Source organism: Cebus imitator, unplaced genomic scaffold, assembly GCF_001604975.1.
Source record: "Cebus imitator isolate Cc_AM_T3 unplaced genomic scaffold, Cebus_imitator-1.0 Scaffold48, whole genome shotgun sequence".
Taxonomy (NCBI): Eukaryota; Metazoa; Chordata; class Mammalia; order Primates; family Cebidae; genus Cebus; species Cebus imitator.
Window position 1 is genome coordinate 2,895,038 of NW_016107363.1, and position 22,418 is coordinate 2,917,455.

General features: G+C 40.0%; 1 protein-coding gene across 3 annotated transcripts in view; it reads right to left on the minus strand.

Moving 5' to 3' along the window:
- The window catches only part of PTPRG (protein tyrosine phosphatase receptor type G), a 770,883-nt gene that overhangs the window by 205,599 nt on the left and 542,866 nt on the right, over positions 1 to 22,418 (minus strand). For all 3 annotated transcript variants that reach the window (XM_017527402.2, XM_017527401.2, XM_017527403.2), the window contains exon 5: positions 20,742 to 20,837. In XM_017527402.2, coding sequence (XP_017382891.1) covers positions 20,742 to 20,837 — 96 coding nt within the window. The remainder of the gene's footprint in view (positions 1 to 20,741; positions 20,838 to 22,418) is intronic.

A 22,418-nucleotide genomic window follows, 5' to 3' on the forward strand; every position in this document is an offset into this window, starting at 1 on the left:
AAAATCTGAAGCCAAGGTGGAGAGTGGGGTACAATTCACGAGGCCTTACTTGCCTACAATTATCCCCCAGTATCCACAGGAGATTGGTTCCAGGAACCCCACAGATACCTAAATCTACAGATGTTCAAGTCCCTTATATAAACGGTGTAGAATTTCCATATAGCCTATACTCATCTTCTTGCTTACTTTAACTCATCTCTGGATTACCTGTAATACCTGAATACAATGTCAATGATATGCAAACAGTTGTATTATTTTTTCATTTGTATGATTTCTTATTGTTGTATTTTAAAAAATTTCTTCAAATATTTTCATTTCCTGGGCTGAATTTATAAATCTAGAACTCACGGATATGGAGGGCTTGTACTTGTCTTAAGGATCAAATAATATAATATACGTAAAGGCACTTGATAAATTGTCAAGCCCTATAGAAGAATAAATTAATGTTAAACCATTTTTTTCTAATTCTTTTATCAGTCATACAATCATTCCAAAGCTTAGTTTAGTATCCATAATGAAGATAACCTCAAACTAGAAATATTAAATCTCGGTGATAGCAGCTATTCAAACCTGGGAAAGCATGATGGCAATAGTTATTAGTCTAAGATTCTTTTCGCTTTACTAACTGAAGTTAATTTCTTAGCATTATATTGTACATTTAAAAACATTTCACTGAAAGTGCTTTTGAGAATCTCAGATGCCTCCTCTTCTAAAAAGTGCTTCACGAGATAATACTAGGCCATGCTTGTCGTCCCACTAAAATATTCCTAGAAACAAATAACATACTTTGTGTGCCTTATAAAATAATAGAAAAGAGAAAGGGGACTGGAGAAGAAAAATCAACACCATGTCTCTTTATTAAAAATGCACACTGCTCCATTTTATAAGTACGCTAGATATAGATGGTACAAAAGACTGAGTGAGGTTTATTTCATATACAAGATATCATCTAGAAATCTGTTTTTTGAACAAATTCCTATTATGCTACGGCATTTTCTAACTTGGGGAAGGGTGAATGAGGAGTCCTCTCCTGCCCCCCAAATTATGTCCCCCACCACGAAACATATTCATATTATCTGTCACATGAGCATGTTGAAAATGCACCATTACTTATGAGTGTTAGTTTATTTTACATGAAAATGTCAGACCGCAGTCCTTTAGAGAACACTCAGTACTGTTGTGGGGGTTATTAGGTTTTCATTTGCTGGAACGGCCACAGGTCTGGAGTAATATCGCCTTTGGCAGAACATTCTGAACTGCATTTAATAGGAGTTATATTCTCACTTCTCAGCTGGAAGATTACATGAGCAAGATCCGAAGGAACTGAAAAGGTTGTCCTTTACCAAGCCTATCTTATACCGTTAGTTAAAACCTAAGTGGAACAAGGCAATCGGTTCCAAAGAGACTGAGTTTGCCCTTTGCTTAAGCTCGTGGTAACAGTAATGGCTGGCTGGGGGCGTCTCTGTGTTTCTGACAGCAGGTTACTAATGTTGTCAACTTAAGCCTGCTCAGCCCATAATTTCACTTTTAAGATGGGCAGCGTTTTGCTTCGTGTTTCTAAGATGGGCTAGTAAACTGTGTACATTTAAAAATCCTTCTGTACTACAAATGAAACCTAAATGGAAGGTCTTTGGAACCGGAAATTGTAATCCAGTATAAAATGTGATTGGCATTAAAGCCGAATGCAGCTAGGGACCATCCACCTTAATTGTTCTTTTATTTAGATAATTATAATCAGGTTTCAGCCTGGTCATCAATCTGTCCTGAAACTCTGAGAGTGGAGAGATAATATGATGCTATATGAATGCCGACTGTCATTTTTATATATTAGACAACTATGGACTATTTGCGGAAATATACTAATGAAATCCCCCAAGAATAAACCCAATCTATGGGTTTATAGGTTTTACAATATGGCTTCAAAATGAACATTTACAGTGGAAAGCAGTCAGTTGTATTTGCAGAGATAATACATGACAAAACATACACATGAGCTGATCATCATAATCATGCCCTTGTCCAGCTCTCCAGACAGAACCAGAAGAAAGCAGAAAGCCTATTCATTACACTCACATAACACACATAAAACAAGAAATAAAGACAACAGGAGAAAATACCAAATGAGAAAAGCAGCAAAAAGTGAGCTCAGAAAAATTGCCAGTATTCAAACAACAATAAGAATGTTTCTATAAACCTGATTGTGAGCAGCATTTCTAAAGCCCCTTCTGACCTGCTTTCATCCTCCAGAGTGCTATTTTCATTAGTCACCAAGTTGCTTCAAATGCATGCTCCCAGAGCCGGAAACTAATTTCCTTCCTCCTACATACGAACACAAAATCCTTATAATCTTGGTAATAGAAAGATATCATTTTTCCTGAGGTCCTGGCTCCTACCATCTCTTCTCTTTTTGACCAAGGGGTGCCCATGTGTCCTCCCCTGCTTCTCTCTAGCTCAGCTGTGCTCCTCACCTGCTCAAAATGCCAACCAAGTTAGTCCTTTGCTCTGCCAGTTTTTCATTGGCTTCCCAAGAAACGTCCAGAGCTGATGGCCTTCCGGGCTCTTTGCTGTCTAGCTTGAGCCCTGGGGAGGCTTTCTTTCTGGTCCTTCAGCATTACTCATGCTATTCCTAGCAGCTGAGAATCTCCTCTGCTCAGCCTATAATTCCTACCCAAGTTAACGTCAGCTGAATCCGGTCTTCTCCCAGAGAGCCTTTCTTGACCCCCCCAAACCTGGGTCTGATCCTCATCACATGGTCTCAAAGAAATCAATGTCCCTTTCTTTCACTAGACTTCACACATGTTGAATCATATATCCACTGGCACATTTACATGATAAACATCTATTCCCAAAACAGACTGTGATGTCCACAAAGACCAAGACTACACAGGTATGTTCTAATCAGGGCAGGCTCAGTGCCTAGCAGAGTGTCTGGCATACAGTTGGCTACAAGAAATATCTGATAAATGAATACTGACGGAGGCCAGATTATACTACATATGTGTAAGCTAGATGGGCCGAGACAGTAATACTCTACTTTTACTGAGAATGCAGGATGGTACATGATCTCCTATACTGGTGTAATGTCTAACTGCTGTATTTGTATCCCAGGGAACCTTGTAAGTTCCCAGCAAGCCTGATCCATACCAAGTCACAAAAATCTCATTGTAGACATCCTTCCTTTGCCTCACTGAAAGCCACACAGGGGATATAGCTTTGACATTCTCTGTAAGTGATAGCATCACTGCCTAAAAGGGTTCCCTCTGACACCAAGAATGTCTGCTTAACAACTGGTGATGGTACACCATACCCTCGCTTCGCTTTATGATCCAAGAATTTTTAAATGAAGCTTTTATAACAAGGATGTAATGGAAGACATGGTACTTTGCTGGGTCTATCCGGGCTGATTTTACATGTTTGCCCGACAGAAAACCCCGTGTGACATTTCATCATTTATAAAGCCAGAGAGGAGGTTATGATGTTGGTGCTCTGGAAGATAAAGGCACAGAAGGTAGATTACCATTCTGCACGGCACAGTTGGCCTGTGGATACAACTGCTCCTTTGCGGCAGGTCACAGCCTTCCTGATGTGGGAATGTCTGCAAGTGCCTATTGGCAGAACACAGCCAGGCATGAGCAGAACTGCTTCTGGGCTTCCAAAAAGGTCCAGTAGCAGCTGAAGGGTCCATCAGCCTCCTGAGCCTCCCCAGTCTCATGAGACGAGCATCTTTCCTGGCCCAGTGCAGAAATAAATTCTCGGCAGGGGCCCTGGATAGCCTCAGTGGGGATGCTGGACTGGAAGAGGCCTGGCTCTGATACTGAGCAATTCAGCAGGTGCTGCCAGTGCCTGGAACATCCTAGCACAGAATATCCAACATCTTTTACTGAAGCAATGGGAACAGGGGAGCTGCATGGCAATAACTGTCAAAACCCAATTTGTACGGGCTCAAAGTGAGTTTCCATAGATAGTCAACTAAATGTTTGGAGGCAGATAGTGGGAAGCACAAAGCTCTCACAACCACAGCACCGTCCGAATTTCAGGAGAGAGCAACCAACAGGAGAAGTGCTTCCAAAGTATAAGATCCCCCCTGAAAAAAGACTTTCCCTCAAAGTCCTAATTGCCTTAGGTCCTAAATACTCTCACCAGGGCACCTGCACCAAGGGATGATCAGAAACATACTGGAGTGGCTGACCCTACGCTAGACCCACACTCCTTGGAAGAAAAAGGGGGATAGGGAGTTTATAGGAGGGTAGGAGGCAGCCTAACGTTGAGGTTGAGAAGAGGCAAAGAGCCTCCAGAGTAAGAAAGACAGGCTTTCAAATCCTACCATTTTCTGGTTGAGTGGCTTTGGGCAAATCATTGAATATCTCTGTTCCTTGGTTTCATTTGTCAATTGGGGATAGAAGTTCCTACTTTACAGGTTTGAGGTATCAAAGCAGATAATGGATGTGAGAACTGGCACACAAAAACAACATTTTCTTCCTGAATATTAGCGGTAATATGAAAAGCAGGAGGAAAAGGAAGAGAGAAGGTAAGGACTTGCCCTTCCTGTCTCACCAGAGGTGGGAATTTGCAGCAAAACTGATTTATTCCAAAGTGCTTGGGAAAAAGCTGTCTCTCTCCCTCCAACTCTCTACCCCCAGGTACCTCTCTCCAACGTACGGATAGGTCCCTCTCAGGAAAAGCAAGGCAGGGCCACTCACAGGAAAAGCAAGCTCAGCCCTTTCCTCTGGCGCTATCTTCTCAGGCACCAGCCAGAGGGGATGATCTTACTTCCAGCCTCTAGTACATGCAGGTCCAGGGGCCAATCCTGCTGCTAATCCCTTATACTTAAATTGATGGGCCAGACGAGCCTCGTTCCATGTTCCATGTGCTCATCTCCAAGGGAAGGAGCATGAAGACGCATACTGTCCTCTGGTGTCAGTCATATCCTCCAGTCCACCTCATCATGAGCAAATCTCATAACCTGGGTTTCTTTTGGCTCTAACGAGGTGGGACAAATGGTCATGCTCCCCTCTACCTGTGAGCTTACTACTACTTTTTATAATAAACCAAGGTGGGGGAACCAACAGACAAGAGCATTTCTGATCACTTGGCTTCCTGCTGTTCACTATGAAATGAGAAGAGAATTCAAGGTGGTCTGCTGGGACTCTGAGAAGTGGAGGGTGGGAAGATCATGAATCTCAGGAGTTAAGAACATGCTCTTTAAGAAAACTTGAGTCCCCAGAGTACGGCCTAAATGAGTCATCAACTGACTAAGCAGTGGGCTGGCACAATAGGATCCGGGGTGGAGGGCAATTCAGGGGACCCATGCGAGCCCTGATGAGCTCTGCTAGTTCTCAACCTGTGTGCACTATTTAGAATCATGCAAGCAGCTATTAAAAATACTGATGTTTGGTCGGGCACAGTGGCTCACACTTGTAATCCCAACACTTTGAGAGGCCAAGGCGGGCAGATCACGAGGTCAGGAGTTCGAGATCAGCCTGGCTAAAACAGTGAAACGCTGTCTCTACTAAAAATACAAAAATTAGCTGGGCATGGTGCCATGCACCTGTAGTCCCAGCTATTCAGGTGGCTGAAGCGGGAGAATCACTTAAACCCGGAAGGTGAAGGCTGCAGTGAGCCAAGATCATGCCACTGCACTCCAGCCTGGGAAACACAGCCAGACTCTGTCTCCAAAAAAAAAAACCAAACAAACAAACAAAAAAACAAATACTGATGCTCAGGCCATCTCCTAATCCCAGGGGTGGAACCTGAGCATCAGCATTATTTAAAGCTTGCTCAGTGGTTCCAGTGTGAAGCCATGATTGATGAAAGGTGTTGTGTTCTACACTTTCTCAGCCCACTGGGTTTGGAGAGGAAAAAACAAAAAATAACACATCACAAACCTGTTAGGTGAGAATGCCTTTCCTCTCTCACACATGCAGGTTAACGACTCTTCCCTCTCCACAACTGTTGTACATGGTAACTCATGTTTATCACTACACACGGGACAGGCAGATGCTGGTGTTTAAATTAGAATGAGAGCTGATATTTACTGGGGACTTACTATCTACCCATCACATGTCAATTTCACCTGTATTAACTAATACAAACCTCACAATGACATTCCAAGGTAGGTCTCTTATTACTGGTCCTATTTTCCAAATGTGGAAACTAAGGCACAGAAAGGTTAAGTGGACTTGACTGAATTTTACTCCTGTTAATGGGCAGAACTGAGATTTAATTGAGCAATCTGCATTTAGAGTCCATTTTCTTCATCAAACTGACTCTCAAGTAATCTGTCTTATTTTCATTCATTATCTCTGTGTGATAAGCTTTGAGGATATTAACCCCAAACAAGCGAAGGTCCTTGTCTTTTTCTTAGTTCTATTTTTTTTTTTTTTTAAGACAGAGTCTTGCTCTGTTGCTTGGGCTGGAGTGCAGTGGCACAATCTCGGCTCACCAAAACCTCTGCCTCCCAGGTTCAAGCGATTCTCCTGCCTCAGCCTCCTGAGTAGCTGGGATTACAGGTGCCTGTCACCACACCCAGCTAAATTTTGTACTTTTAGTAGAGATGGGGTTTCACCATGTTGGCCAGGCTGGTCACAAACTCCTGACCTCAGGTGATCTACCTGCCTCGGCCTCCCAAAGTGCTGGGATTACAGGCATGAGCCACTGTGCCAGGCCAGTCCTTGTCTTAAGGAGTTTATAGAGAGCAAGAGAGTGTGTGTCTGTGTGTACGTGTAGGAGGTAACATCCCTAATGATAGGGACCATGTTTTATTCAATTCTCTGAACTATGGGACAGCATAGTGATTCCACAACATTGCAAAGGAAATGAACAAAGAAGGCAAAAGAAGGGATACAAGAAAGAAGGCGGGCAGGGTGGTGTATGGGGTGATTTCATCCCTTCAGACCAGGGGAACTCAAGAGTCAAAACCGCCCCATATAGAAGAGAATGACATCTCCTACTCAACTCCCACCTCCCCTCTACTGCAAACACCAGGACTAATGAAATAAATTGCCGGAACAGGTAATAATTCACACGCCCTAGAATTCTAAAATCTCCAACGATCACATCCTTAGTGCTGGCATTGTCTCTAACCAAGTAGATACTAACAAGGAAGTTCACAGGAAAGGATGCATCTCCAGCACAGACAGGGCCACATAAAAGATCCCCGTTTTATGACTTCGGCCCGGGAGAGGAACTCACTACTAGGAATTAAGCAGTTCCTTGGGGCCCACAGGAAAATCTTATCAGGCCCTTTCACCTTCTAATGGCCTCACCACCATCTGGAGGCATCTGGGTCCATATCAAGCTTGTCTCTCTTTCAGCTGACTTGGCTGCTCCAATTAAATATCTATTTATGTCACTCTTTAAAGTAGTAAGAGACATGCAGATGCTCCTTGAGGAAATCTGAATTTGGTTACCTCCTCCTGAATTACTGAGTTATGGCACCAATAACAACCACTTAAGACTTTGTCTCACAGCCAACTGCAATCAGATCTGAAGCACTCTCGACCAAAACACAAGCAGGCTAGGAAGATGTGTAAATCTGACATATTGAAGCAATATGTTTCAGTGTATATGTCCCGGGACAGACTTCAGGGTAGGGGGAAGTAATGGTTCAAAGTATTCCCTTTTATTTTGGCATTTCAACGCTCGTCACTGCTAATGATCATCATCAACAAACATTATTACTTAAACTATTTTTATCATCAAAATGTCTTTTGGGTCAAAGACCTCTCCACAGTACTTTCATTGACATTATCTCATTTGAAGTTCACAGCAAATCAATCAGATATTGGTATTTCCATTTTATGGACAAAGGGACTGAAGTGGACAGGGATTAAATAGATTTGTCCAAAGGCACAAGACAGTAAATGACAAGTTTGAATTTATACATAGACGCCACACTCCAAAACCTTAGACATTGATTTCAGAATCAAAGGGACTCTTAGCATCTGGGGAAAGTTCTAGAATCAGAATGTCCTTCTCAGAGGACTGTCACGAGCATGAAATGGGAAAATGCACATAGAATGCCTGGCAGAGTTATCAGAGGAGCTGACACATGAACAGAGTCCATAAATATCACCTATTGTTATTTTTACTACTGTTAATATTCAAAGAGAATCAGACACTGAAAGTCTCTTTTGAGAGGACTTGGGATTTTGCCTGTCTGACCTGTTTTAGTGGGATGAGGCCATTTTTCACCTACAAAATTCAAAATAGAGAGAAACCACAAAACTTTGGTCTGACAGCCATAAAAAGGCAGCAGGGGAGTAGTCTGAGCTACTAAGTTCAGATATGATGCTAAACATTCATCTCTTTTCCTAAAAGATTTAGGAATTGGCTTTGTGTTAGCTACTTGCATTTCTGAAGCATCTGGCACTAAACACTATAATCGGTTCAGTTTTTTTTTTTTTTAAAAACTAGAACTGGTGTCTGGCAGCCACCTTTGAAGAGTGCCTAAAAATAGAAGTAATTCACTGAAATCTCATTAGAATGGTGTTCAGGGATGCCAGGGAATACGTTGCAGTGTTGAGTAAGATCTCAGCAATATGGATGGAGAAGTCCCTGGAAGTGAATGATCAAAGAGTCAGAAGTGAGTATTGTTTCAGATACAGAACACTTTATTTTATAATATGTAGGGCAAACCAATTAGCAGTAGTGTAACTTTAGAAGTATCTCTCACCAAATCCATTTGTGTGAACACATAAGGTCCTCTGTTATAACCAAAGGGCTACATTAAATGAATAACACATAAAATGGTTGACAATGCCCAGTTGATATCTGGAGTACGCAACTCCTCCCATTGCAATTTTATTTATAGTCCTGATGTGTCTAATTAAATGCCTTCTTAAAAATGCATAAGTAATTCTTGGCTTACATCAACTTTGGACAAATCCAAATTCTAAATAAGCAAGACCTAAATTAGTTAGCTCTCTTATTTCATTTTTATAAGCTACCTAGGAATTTGTACACACACAAAAATCATTTAACTTAATACACACTCAGAGAACAAAATGAGCTAAGAAAAATAGAATCCGCTGTACCAGTGAGTCCGCGTGAGTCAATGCATAGGTATGCTCAAAGCTCCCAACAGACCCCAAATGGGGATTTGATGCTAAAAATTTTCTCAGAAGACACCTGTACAATCATAATAAAGAGATGATATAAGCACCAACTACTGTGTCTTTTACTGTAACACATTGAGATTCTGACCTATGGCAAGTTAAAAGGCAGGAAGGATAAAATATTTCTATCATGGACATTCTTGCAATAGACTGTTTCCTAATCCTTTGCAAACCACTGGAGCTGCATTCTTGAAAAATATCACAATTTGCAAAACAGTGTTACCGAGATCAAGATGTTAACAGGAAAAGAGGAACATGGGGAAAATCATGAAAAGCCTCACATGGATAAATAAAATTAAGTTTCTTCCAAGTTTGCTATTACATCACGTAAAACTGGTTGAATGTATTTCCATAAAATCAGAAAGATCTGTGCAGACTGGTCTGTCTTAAAATATAATCTATGTGATGTACATGACATCTGCTTTGGGAATGTGGGTCACAGGGACACTGAAGAGACAGGCAGGCATTATTCAGAAAAGACAAAGAACAAAAGTTCTGGTCTTCGGATGGGATCAGACACATCATACAGGTTAAGATGCTATAGACAGAGAAAACAAACAGCAGCTTCAGTGTAAACCCTGAACAAAATCTTAAGAGAATCAAAAAGCTCTTCTCAAACAGGCACAAGTGAGTAGCATCTGGATGGAGACAGCTAAAAAAACAGGATAATAATTCTAGCCCTTGACGCCTAGATGGCCAGATAGCAAAACGATTTCACAAGAGACAATAATAACCCTCTAAAATAAGCCAGCATTAATCATTTTAAAATCCTTCCGTGGGCTGGGCATGGAGGCTCATGCCTATAATCCCAGCACTTTGGGAGGCCCAGGCGGGCGGATCACCTGAGGTCAGGAGTTCGAGACCAGCCTGGCTGACATGGTGAAACCCCGTTTTTTCAAAAAAAAAAAAAAAAAATACAAAAAAAAAGCCGGGCATGGTGGCACATGCCTGTAATCCCAGCTACCTGGGAGGCTGAGGCAGAATTGCTTGAACCCGGGAGGTGGAGGTTGCAGTGAGCCAAGATCGTGCCATTGCACTCCAGCTTGGGCAACAAGAGCAAAACTCTGTCTAAAAAAAAAGAAAAAAAAATCCTGCTCTGGGAAAATCCTTCTACAATGCTAAGGAAACTGTGTAGTACTGTGATTTGCAGAAGCAGGTTTTCCTACAATCTCAGCAAGGGAGTTTCATTGATCTTCTTATAAGTTTTTTAAACTAGCTCTCGCTAATTTCAAGTTCAAAAGCATTTGTACATGCTCTTACCTTCATACATCTGTTTACTTTTCTACATCTAAGTCAATGTTCTATTAAATTGGTGCTTGTTTTGAAAATTACTGCAGTGTCTGAAAACAAATACCCATGTGGGTGCTTTAATTTAATGCGGAAGAGGTGAGCCTAGGGTATGTAGGAATAGGGCAGATTTAAATATTTTGGCATGCAAGTTTTGTATCTTATGTTGGAATCCCAGTTGTTCAAGTCTTGGTTGGCCAGGGACTACTGGAGTTCTTAGGGCTGGGATTATTAGTTGTTTTATGGCTTTCAGCCTGCAGAAAATAACCAAAACAGCCCTAACTGACCCCCTCTACTGAAATGAAGATATTCTGGTGTCTTCAGTCACTTAGTTAGCTGATGACCATAAAGCTGAATTTCTTGACCTCAGCCAGCACCGACATTTTGGGCTGCCAAACGTTGGCTGTGATGGACTCTCCCGTGCATTGCAGGATGTTCAGCAGCATCCCTGGGCACTATCCGTGAGATGCCAGTAGTGCCTCTGGCCTGACACACCTAAAGTGTTTCCATACATGGACACATTGCCCGTGGGGCAAAACCCCCCATTCCCTCCCTCCCCGCATCAGAACCACTGCCATTAAAAAATTAATACATTCAATTCAAAGTTCAAATCTTTACCCCATTCACTCATACTATGCTTACATAACCACACCATTCATTCTATACTCTTTATAGCCTTTTTATGAAACGGAGGACACCAAAGAAAAAAGGTGTCATCAAATCTATAAAACAATTATGGATACAGAGCCTAAGAGAATTTATGATCAAAGGTTTAAACCATGGACAAAAAGAAGAAGAATATAATTTTAAGTTACAAGAAAATACCTCTTCAGCTATCAGCAAAACTGAGAGGCCTGAAAGCAATCACATACACATGACAATAACTGGACCAATAATGTACACTTCTCCCTCTATCCTGTTCAACAGAAAACCCAACTTTTCCTATTCAGTTCTTCACTGAGAGCCTAGACCCTGGAGACTTATTGGTCTGTGTAATTTTGAGTAATTTATACTGAAAACAGCTCCATGCCTCAGCTTCCACATCTATAAAATGGAGGTAATAATACTTTGAGGGGCCCCAGTGAAGATTAAATAAGATATTGTACAGTAGTTGTCATTAGGGTTTTACATGAGTTAAACCCCCAGCAAATGTTAACTTTTATTAGTAGTGTTTGTATTCTATTTAGAAACATCTTGTCAATTAATTTATCTGGGGAAGGAGAGAGAGGTAAGGAGGCTTGTGAATATAATGTGGGTTAATTCGGGAGCTCTCACATGAAATCTAATCAGCTAAAGCATCCTACTAGGTCATATTCCAGGAAGACCAAATTCAGAAAAAAAAAAAAAGCTTCTGGATTGGGAGTTACACAATTCAAATTCTTGACTTGACAGACTGCAAGGAGCTAGGGGACTACGGTCAGTCACTTAACCTTTCAGAGGGCCAGGCCTGTCACCTGTCATTTTAGGGAGGTTACTGCAGAGTGCTTAAGATCTCCTTTGAGTTTATGAAAATCAGATTCTGTGACTTATATTAAAACTAATGGCCAAAACAATTTTAAACTATCATTCGATGATGTACAAAAGCAAAGTACTTGGTAATGTCCTTGAAGTGCAACGATTTAATTAAAATAGATTTTCACATGGTCACAGTCAAAGAACTCAAAGTCTCTTAATTATGTAATGCTTTGCCAATAATTAAATAGTCCTCCGTAATGTCCACTAAAAGGAAATTTGAATTAAAGGCCATTTGCAGACAAGAGATGTGCCGAAAACACCTGATAGGCTATAAATTCAATGTTGTACATCCGGGAATCTATTCCAAAATTGCAACTGAACATCAAGAATGACTCTGGCTTTCACTTAATGGTGAGTCCTATGAAATCAATTAGCTGTTAAAATAGTCCAATTGGAACATATGTATTTTAATTTTTGTGTGTATATTTTAAAAAGTCTTCTCAATCAACCCAAAACATTCTGAAATTGCATGTCTAGGTAATGTAGTGAAAAAATTGAACTTATATCTGGATAAAACCAAGGATGTGGAAAATGTCAGAAGTCTGATATTTAAACAGCGGCAACCAGAAAGGAATAAATTAGGAATTATATTAGTTTACTGCAATTATCCTGTAAAGCAGTCTAAGAAGGAAGTTTTAAATAATCCACCACCGTTCTCCAACACAAACTCATATTTTCTCAGACCCAAAAATAGTTATTGGGTTTTTTTGGGGGTTGGAGGTGGGGGTGGGAGTTTGGCAGATGGGTAAAATTTACTAATTTATCCCTTCTCTCTCTCTCTCTCTCTCTCTCCCCCCGCCCCGCCCAGAGTTATAGGACCTTGTTTTACACTGCCATCAGAACCATAAAAAGAAAAAAAAATAAAATAAAAAAAACTGAAACATGATAGAAAATGTATTAAAAAAAAAAAAAAAAAAAAAAAAAACCAAAGACTCTTTGGGGATAGTTAAAAAGAATTAAAAGAGGTCACCATGAACAAAAGGAATGAATTATACTTTAATAGTGGCATTCTTCTTAGTACTAGAATAGAAGAAAAATGGAGAAAGAGGAGTCCAATTCTAAAATTTACAACTAGGAACTTCATACTCTCAAAATGAAATATTTATCATTTTAAAAATATACACAAGATATAGTTCTTTTATTATTCTCTTGAGATTATCTGCCTCACTTGATCTGTCTTCCCCTATCTCCCAATGATAAAACGAAGCTACTTTTGAAAAAAGAATTGTAAGGCCCTTCTGAAAACTTACTGTCCCTCAATTACTTTGAGGGCAAGATATAATTCTGAGGCTATCTCGTGATTTCCACAGAGCATGGCGCAGAGAAGGTGCTTAATAAACGCTGCAGGGTGAACAAATGAGTTAGCAGATGAATGCAAGAATGAATAAATACGCAAGAACATCTTACATTCTGTCTGCACAGAAAACCTAAAGGGGAAAGGGGAAAGAGGCAGAAAAACATAGATATGTAAAGAATAGCAAGAGCAAGAAAAAGTAAACGGATGCACTGAAACACACAGAAACTAGCTCATCAACTATCACAGAAAGAGCCTACTTAAAAAAAATGCAAGAAAGAGGCAGAGACAACCAGAAAGAAAATTAGCAAAATAATCCAAAAAACCCTTTTCACTCATCACCTACTGAGATAAAACCATTTTGGTGGGAAACCTTATAAAAGATACATCCAGATATTCTTTACAGTAAAACACTCCTTTAAGGCCTCTGAATGCACTACAGAATGGAGTGTTAACACGGTAGACCCAATCGAGCCCCAAGTAACAGAGTTACCATCTGCCATGAATCACCACACAGTCTTCCCATTCAATGTTTTTGACCATCTCAAGAAACTCACACTTCCTATATAAACAACATTTTTTGGGGTGAAGCTTACTCAGCCATTAGATAAATGCTTTTCAAAAACCCAAATAATTAATGATGCGATAAAACACAGAGGTTTCCTTTAGCTCAACCTACTTAGTGTATATTTCCTGAACAATAACTGAGGTCAAGCACTGCTGTGAGGGCTAGGGAAAGGTGGGTGGGTGCGTGGGATACAAAAAGAAGAGGAACAAGACACAGACTTCAACTTCAAAGAGTTTATACTCTAGTAGTCTCAGGTGCTACACCCCTAGTGCCTATTTTTCATAATTTGTAGCTGATAAGCAATCAGGCTCTACCTTTCCAATCTAGACAATGGAGCCTAAATGTGTTTCCATGAAATTCAGTTAAGTATTTACACAATCAAGCCACAGTGTTAGCCGTGTGCAAGAGACATAATGATGAATAAAGACTCTCAGGCCTCAGTGATCTCACGGTATTAAGGCAGAAGAAAGCAAGTAAAATAACAGCTTTAATACGAGATGGAATGCTACAAGTCACAGGGGGTCAAAGGAAGGACAGATCATATCTGCCTATGGTGGGGAAGGAGGGGGAAGGTGAAATGCAGGGAAGTGGAGAAAAAGGCTTCCTCGCCAGCCCTGGATGGATGAGTCATCAAGAACTCCTCCTGCCTTCTCAATGTCTATAAATAATCCCAGGTGCTGCATTTCATTTAATTACTAAGCCTCTCCAGATGGAGAAAAATAATTAAGCAGTCTGTAACACCGACATGATATAAAGAATGGGTTAGCAACTTGCAAAACATTTGAGTTCTGAAGTTTCTTTTCAACTCTGAAAGAAGGGCAGAAATGAAAAGAGGGCAAGTGACTCTAGAGACCTGAGGGAAAAACCAAAGGACTGCAGACACATTCTGGGTAGAATTTAAATAAAAATGAAGAAACACTGGTACAAAGGAAGGCAGCTCAACTGTCCCAGTAGAAGCAGAACATTAAATGAGGAAACCACAATAGAGTTGGTGAAGACAGTTTGTCAATAAGAAACACTTTAAGAATGATGAATAAATCAAATGCAATTCACTTATTTCTCAAATGTATTAAGAAATATACCTATTGACTAGATCTCTGGATACAGGCATGAAAATAATTTTGTATCTTTGTTTCTGATGCAATGATCCAGAACTGACCACACAGCCAAAAAGGAAGCTGGAAACAATGCCACATGAGAAACATTTCTAAATGTGGACAATCTTGAAGAATCATGCATGTATAATTCCAAAGTTCAATGGAACTAATGCAATATAAATGAAATTTCAAGCATTTATATGACAATGGCAACTGGGTAATGAAATGAATGAGATGGTCCCTCAAGATAACAAATTCAATAAAAATGTACTTCATGAAAATACACAATCAAGGCTAAAGAACAGGGATACCAAACTTCTATAAGCATCTGACTGAAATCCATTATGAAGGTTGCATGGTTAGAAGACACTTTGGTCCTGATGGGACAGTAGATGAAAGCATTTAATGATGAAGAAATAGATGGAAGCCAAGGAAGAAATACCAGAGCCCAATTCTGAGGGTGATGATAAAAGATTCTTGGATTCAAAAGAATAGGATTAAAGATAAGGTCATTCTGAGTATTAGGCACTCTCTCTTCTATCAACTTAAAAAGAAACCAATGAAATTGTTGTGTGAATTATAGTTTTTTAATTTTTATTTTTTTAAATTATTCTTTAAGTTCTGGGGTACATGTGCAGAACACACAGGTTTGTTACATAGGTATACATGTGCCATGGTGGTTTGTTTCATCTATCACCCCAACATCTACATTAGGTATTTCTCCTAATGCTATCCTTCCTCTAACCCCCTACCCCCAACCCCTGACAGGCCCCAGGTGTGTGATGCTCCCCTCCCTCTCTCCATGTGTTCTCATTGTTCAACACCCACTTACGAGTGAGAACATGTGGTGTTTGGTTTTCTGTTCTTGTGTCAGTTTCCTGAGAATGATGGTTTCCAGCTTTATCCATGTCCCTGCAAAGGACATGAACTCATCCTTTTTATGGCTGCATAGTATTCCATGGTATCTATGTGCCACATTTTCTGTATCCAGTCTATCATTGAGGGGCATTGGGGTTGCTTCCAAGTCTTTGCTATTGTGAACAGTGCCACAATAAACATATGTGTGCATGTGTCTTTATAACAGAATGATTTATAATCCTTTGGGTATATACCCAGTAATGGGATTGCTGGGTCAAATGGTATTACTATTTCTAGATCCTTAAGGAATCACCACACTGTCTTCCACAATGGTTGAACTAATTTATACTCCCACCAACAGTGTAAAAGCATTCCTATTTCTCCACATCTTCTCCAGCATCTATTGTCTCCTGATTTTTTAATGATCGCCGTTCTAAGTGGTGTGAGACATTTATGCAGCCAACAAAGGTAAAAAAAAAAAAAGCCATCATCACTGGTCATTAGAGAATTACAGTTTATTAAAAGCAAGATAGTCTTCCACACATTGCCTCTTCATTCCACTGATGCCATTTCATGTAAACAAATGGGTTTTTATATTTATTTGTTTCACCAGATAACCCACATAGGGTGTTATCAGAATAATACAGTATTCTGAAACAGCATTTTAGGTTGGTGCAAAAGTAATTGCAGTTTTTGCCTTCAAAACTAATGGCAAAAACCGCAATTACTATCGCACCAACCAAATAACTTCTCCTATTTTATATTTTTACAGGCATTCAAATTAGGTTAACAACAGAGAACAGGAGAAGTTATACTTTAACGAATGGAAAGTAATTATTTTAGTTTTTGTACTTACATAAATTAAACAAGTATTTATTCTCGAGTGGTTTAACAACAAATTCCTCCAACCCCTAACTTCACTCTTACCTATTCCTCTATGCTTTCCACAGGGAACAAGCCCAAAGTCTAGATCTGTATGAACTAGAAAAAGGTGATCCTTCCTCCAGACACATTACTACCATGTGTTAGAAAGTTGTAATAAATATTCCACTTACCAGCGGCTACAAAGGGAATGCACCTTCCAGAGCTGTGTGGGCCGAGATGCAGCTGCCCTGATTCACTGTCTTCCACACACAGAGGTGGTGCTTCCTTCCCTCACTGTGCTCAAGGGCAGACCTGGCTCACCATCTTTCAGCACTGAGACTGACCCTCAACTCTGTCTGTTACCAAAATATATCAGCTGCCATTCAGAGTTACTGAGGTCCAGGCCAGGCATCATGATCTGAAGATCACATTGACGTGAACACATGAATAAGCCCGCATGACCATTTTTGTTTCAATGGAAATGCACACTCCCTCCAAAACAGCCACTAGGCAGATCTCAATTACTGCAACATCATCAAGACATTTTCTGTAAAACCTTCCATATTTAACTGAAGGAAAGAATTATAAACACTGTGTGGGTTCAACAAATCATTCCTCTGAGCTGCAATAGGGCAAAGTGCAAGTAACCTCTATTTTAGGCCAAGGTATGGGTTCATTTGTGCCTATTTTGGTGCTTTTTGGGGGGCAACATACAAACTTCCTCATATCCAAGCAGAGAAAAGGCAAAGAGAAAGTCAAAATTACCAGGAATAATAGGCACACGTTGAGAACAAAAAATGAAGCAGAGATAGTGAAAAACTGAAGCAGTAAAAAAATTATTCCAGTGTATGTAGTAAATCCACATCCGGACTACTGGTATTTCCACGGAACTTGTCCTTGCCTAGGCCTGGGCTTTTGGGTCATTCTCTTTGTGTCACTCTGGATAATGAATATGTGTTTTTATAAGCATCAAGTCAGAGTATAGCCTTTTTTACAAGTAGAGGAGTTCAACACTTCTTAGTCATTATTTGTGGGACCATGGCAATGCGGTTGTAGTGCACAGGAAAAGATTGTGTTTATGACGTTTGACATAGCAACTAGTACCATTCCTGGCACAGAATAGATGTCAAATACATGGATGACAAACCCTTCTTCAATACCAAAATGTAAGATGCCAGGTTTTAATTTGGAAATCTATACCGAGATTCCTCTATTTTGAGAAGAAATATCAAACTCTCAAATTTTTCATTCTTATAGAAGGATTCAAAACGCAAAAATATCAAAAAATGAGATCTAACTAGAATGCCAAATTTGAATAACAATATTTTTTTTTCTTTGCAATGGACAACATAGTGAAAATTCAACTGTATAAAATGCACGCATGCTTACAAGCAAGACAAAGGGGTGGGGCACAGTGGCTGACACCTGTAATCCCAGCACTTCAGAAGGCTGAGGCAAGATCACTTGAGCCCAGGAGTTCTAGATCAGGCTGGGCAACAAAGCAAGACATTGTCTCTACAAAAAAAAAATAATAAATAAGAAAATTAGCCAGGCGTGGTGGCTTGCACCTGTAGTTCTAGCTACTCGGGAGGCTGTGGCAGGAGCATCCCCTTGAGCCCAGGAGTTGGAGGTCACAGTAAGCCATAATTGCACCAGTACACTTCGGCCTGATCAACCGGGAGACTTGTCTCTAAATAAGTAAATAAGACAAAGGAAGCAGCTTAATACAGCTGCTATCTACGTAAAATTATGTTCTATTTTTTTTTTAATCATCTGACCTCTAATTTGTGTCCATAGGATAGCAAGCCAAATTGAGAAAAGGACCTAACAAATGAAAAGCACATTAAATGTCTTTGTATGCGAACCAGCAGTCGTGTCCTCGAAATACTTTAAAAATTCAAAACCTAGATTTCACAGTGTGGTATTTTGTTGATTTGCACACCCATGTGTCTTGCCTGCCTAAAATTCTAATTGGTCTTATATTTAACAGAGTTTATGGAGCTGAAAAAAATAGAGTGTTTGGGTAGAGCATCCTGTAAAATAGTCCTTCCAGTACTCATAAAAACATTTTTAAATTTGTTTAAGTTTTGTTTTAAGAAAGGGGCCCTATGAAGTAGAATCTTGTAGGACTGGGCATAGGTGGGCGTGAGACAGAAGAAAGTGAGGGTGGATCTAACGGCAGGGCCACAGGAGTGGAGGTCCAGCTGCATGAAAAGCAGCATTCCAAGGGACAAATGACAGAGAACCAGGTGTTTGCCAGCACATGGGAATTGTTTAGGAGCAGTTTGTGTGATCCCAGTGCTGCCAAAGGCAAACCCATCACAGTTCAGGAACAGAACAAAAGGGGTCTAAACAGAACTCAAGTCATCTGCCAACAGGTCAGTGTCCAGAACATGCTTCTGTTCATGAAAAGATAATATGTATGCCACGGGGGTCTCCATCCCACAGAAACAGATGGAGGGCTACAGATGCATATTATTTGGCATTTTCCAAGCGTCCACTACATTCCAGGAGCCATTCTAGGGTCTCCTTTAATCACTACAATCTACATGATGTATTAGTTGTTCTCTCTGCTTCACAGATAAGGACACCGGTGTTGAAAAGTTTAAATAACTACATTACCATTATGCAGTAGAAATCACGGAATTCAAAAGCAAATATCTTGACTCCAGTGAACAAGTTCTTAAAACACTGCGCTCTATTGTGTGCATGAAAAGTAATCAGGAAAAAGAGATGTGATGGAGAACAATGGGCAAATTAAGCCAATACACAGCATAAACAGATGACTTCCAAAATATCTGACCGTGACTCACAGTAAGCAATACCCATTATATCATGACCCAGTACACACCCAGTATGCGTTACTGTGCACAAACAAGTTCTACAGATACATTTATCCTTACTATGTGATATTTTCTGACTTATTTCCTATTCTATAGCATTCCATGTCATTGTTTCTAAAATGCTGATCAGAACTTACTGAAAAATTCCATAGCTCAACAGTAAGACAGAAGCCACTGTTTGAAAACCAGTGCCATAATCAACACTGACAACCACTGTTCTTATTCTAGGCAGAATATCAAGTTTTTCAAATTTTCACATCTAATCTCTCACTTGAGCCTTTATCTCCCTTGAGAAAAGGGAGAAAGGTGGTTAAAAGGGAGAGAACTGTCACCCACGTGTCACCCATTGAGAAGGATAGTGAAATTAACATACTCCAAACAAGAATGGCTCCACCTCAATGACAAAGAAACTTGCTCAAAAAGGCAGATGTTAAAGATAAGTGTTGGAGAAGGCTCTTATGTCTAACATTCTTTTAGTTGTCAAAAAGCCAACACTTTCCACAGAGACTCATTGGTGAAATGAACACCTTTATGCCGTCGCTAGGTCAACTTTAAGATTGAAAGATAAATCACAGATGCCTACTACTCAGACTGCCTTTCACACAAAAAAGCACCAAGGTCTCCTATAGGCAAGTTGGTCAAGACACTTACTGATCAACACTACTTTGATATGACTTATTAAAAAACCTGAACAGCATTATTTATCCAAAGATGCAACATTTGGATTCTAGGTGCAGAATCAACACTGAGTTATGAGCATTCATCGACATAATCAGATTACAAGAGAGGAAGGAAGGATAAGAGTTCATAAACATAGTAACACAGAGATAGTTGTACCAGAAACTTTAGTTACCATGGGGATTTCTTAGAGGCAAAGGGGGGGGTCTCTTAAGAAAAGTGACTGATGCTATTTATTAACCTACTTGCAAGTAATGTCAAAATTTAAAGTTGCTCAAAAAAAAAAAAACACCTTTTTTTATATCAGTCTCTTAATATGCTGAAGGAACCTGTTCAAATGCTTCAGCGGTGAAGTAACTTAGATGATAAATGTGTTCTTCAATCTGTGCACCAGTCAAGTAACAATAAAATCAGAATAATTCATGCAAAAATTTTCATTATGTTTCTAAACATACTTATTTACATTTTAAATCACACATTAGACAATAAGAAATATCTTTCATTTGGACAGGTGTGAACTAGAAAACAGATGCATTCATTAAACATGGAACAATTTGGCGAATTACAAAAAAATACTCAAAGAATTCTTTGGTTGAAGTACTTCAGCCACTGTTAACTTACTTGAAAAAATACGGCCATGGCTCCAATTATTCTGTTCTCAGAAATTGCGGTTTGAAAGCTGTCGAAGTCATCTGGATTGTAAAAGAAAATCTGCATCTGTAAGAACAATTAAAAAATGGATTAGGAAAATTTTCAAACATAAACAAAAGTTGAGAGAATAGCACAACAAATGTACATTCTCCGGTTACTAAGATTTTTGCCAAATTTATTCACCTATCCATATTTTTCCTTTGCTAACGTTCTTTTTTTTTTTTTTTTTTAAGACAAAGTTTTGCTCTGTCACCCAGGCTGGAGTGCAGTGGTGCGATCTCAGCTCACTGCAACCTCTGCCTCCCAGGTTCAAGCAATTCTCTCGCCTCAGTCACCAGAATAACTGGGATTACAGGCACCTGCCATCATGCCTGGCTAATTTTTGTATTTTTGTAGACACAGGGTTTCACCATGTTGGCCAGGCTGGTCTTGAACTCCTAACCTAAGATGATCTACCCACCTTGGCCTCCCAAAGTGCTGGGATTATAGGTGTGAGGGCCACTGCACCCGGCCCTTTGCTAACATATTTTAGAACAAGCCTAGACATCATGTCATTTTACCCTTAGATACTTGAAAATGTATCCCATCTTTTCACGTAACTACGATGCATTCATGTCACCCAAAATAAGTAAAACTAATGCCTTCTTATTTTCTAATACCCAGATCATGGTGAAATTTCCCTATTAAGAAGCAAAATTTTAATGGAGTTAACCACCTTTTTATAAAAAGCTAACCCACACATTATTTTGCTTAATCCTCTTATCAACCTATGCAAAAAAATTAAGGCAGAAATTACTATACTCAGTTATAGATGAGGAAATAGTGCTTCAGAAATTTGATGTTAATTTGCCTAATATTATACAGCAGAAAGAATCCAAAATCCAACAGCTTTCACCCCAATCTTAACCTTAAATATTTCTTCTTACATTTGGTTAGCATTATGTTTTCTTTTTTCTTTCTTTTTTTAATTTTGGAAACAAACAAAAAACTCACTCTCACTCTGTGGCCCAGGCTGGAATGCAGTGGCTGCCACCACGTCTCACTGCAGCCTCCATCTCCTAGGGTCAATAGATCCTCCCACCTCAGCCCCCTGAGTAGCTGGGACTACAGGTGTATCCCACAATGCCCAGCTAATTTTTGTATTTTCTGTAACGATGGGGTTTTGTCTTGTCCAGACTGGTTTCAAACTCTTGGCCCTCAAGTGGTCTGTGTGTCTCAGCCTCCCAAAGCACTGGGATTACATGTGTGAGTCACTGTGCCTAACTGGAATTTCTTATTCAAGAAGCAGAACACAGGAAAGTCAACTCAGAATCATTATACATCTTTAATGCTTGCACACACCTTGACATTTAAAAAGATGCAGAGAGTTGCTGGGCACGGTGGCTCATGCCTATCATCTCAGCACTTTGGGAGGTGGGCAGATCACCTGAGGTGGGAGTTCGAGACCAGCTTGACCAAAACGGAGAAACCCCATCTCTACTAAAAATACAAAATTAGCCTGGCATGGTGTTGCATGCCTGTAATCCCAGCTACTCGGGCGTCTGAGGCAGGAAAATCACTTGAATCTGGGAGGAAGAGGCTACAGTGAGCAGAGATCATGCCATTGCACTCTAGCCTGGGCAACAAGAATGAAACTCTGTCTCAAAA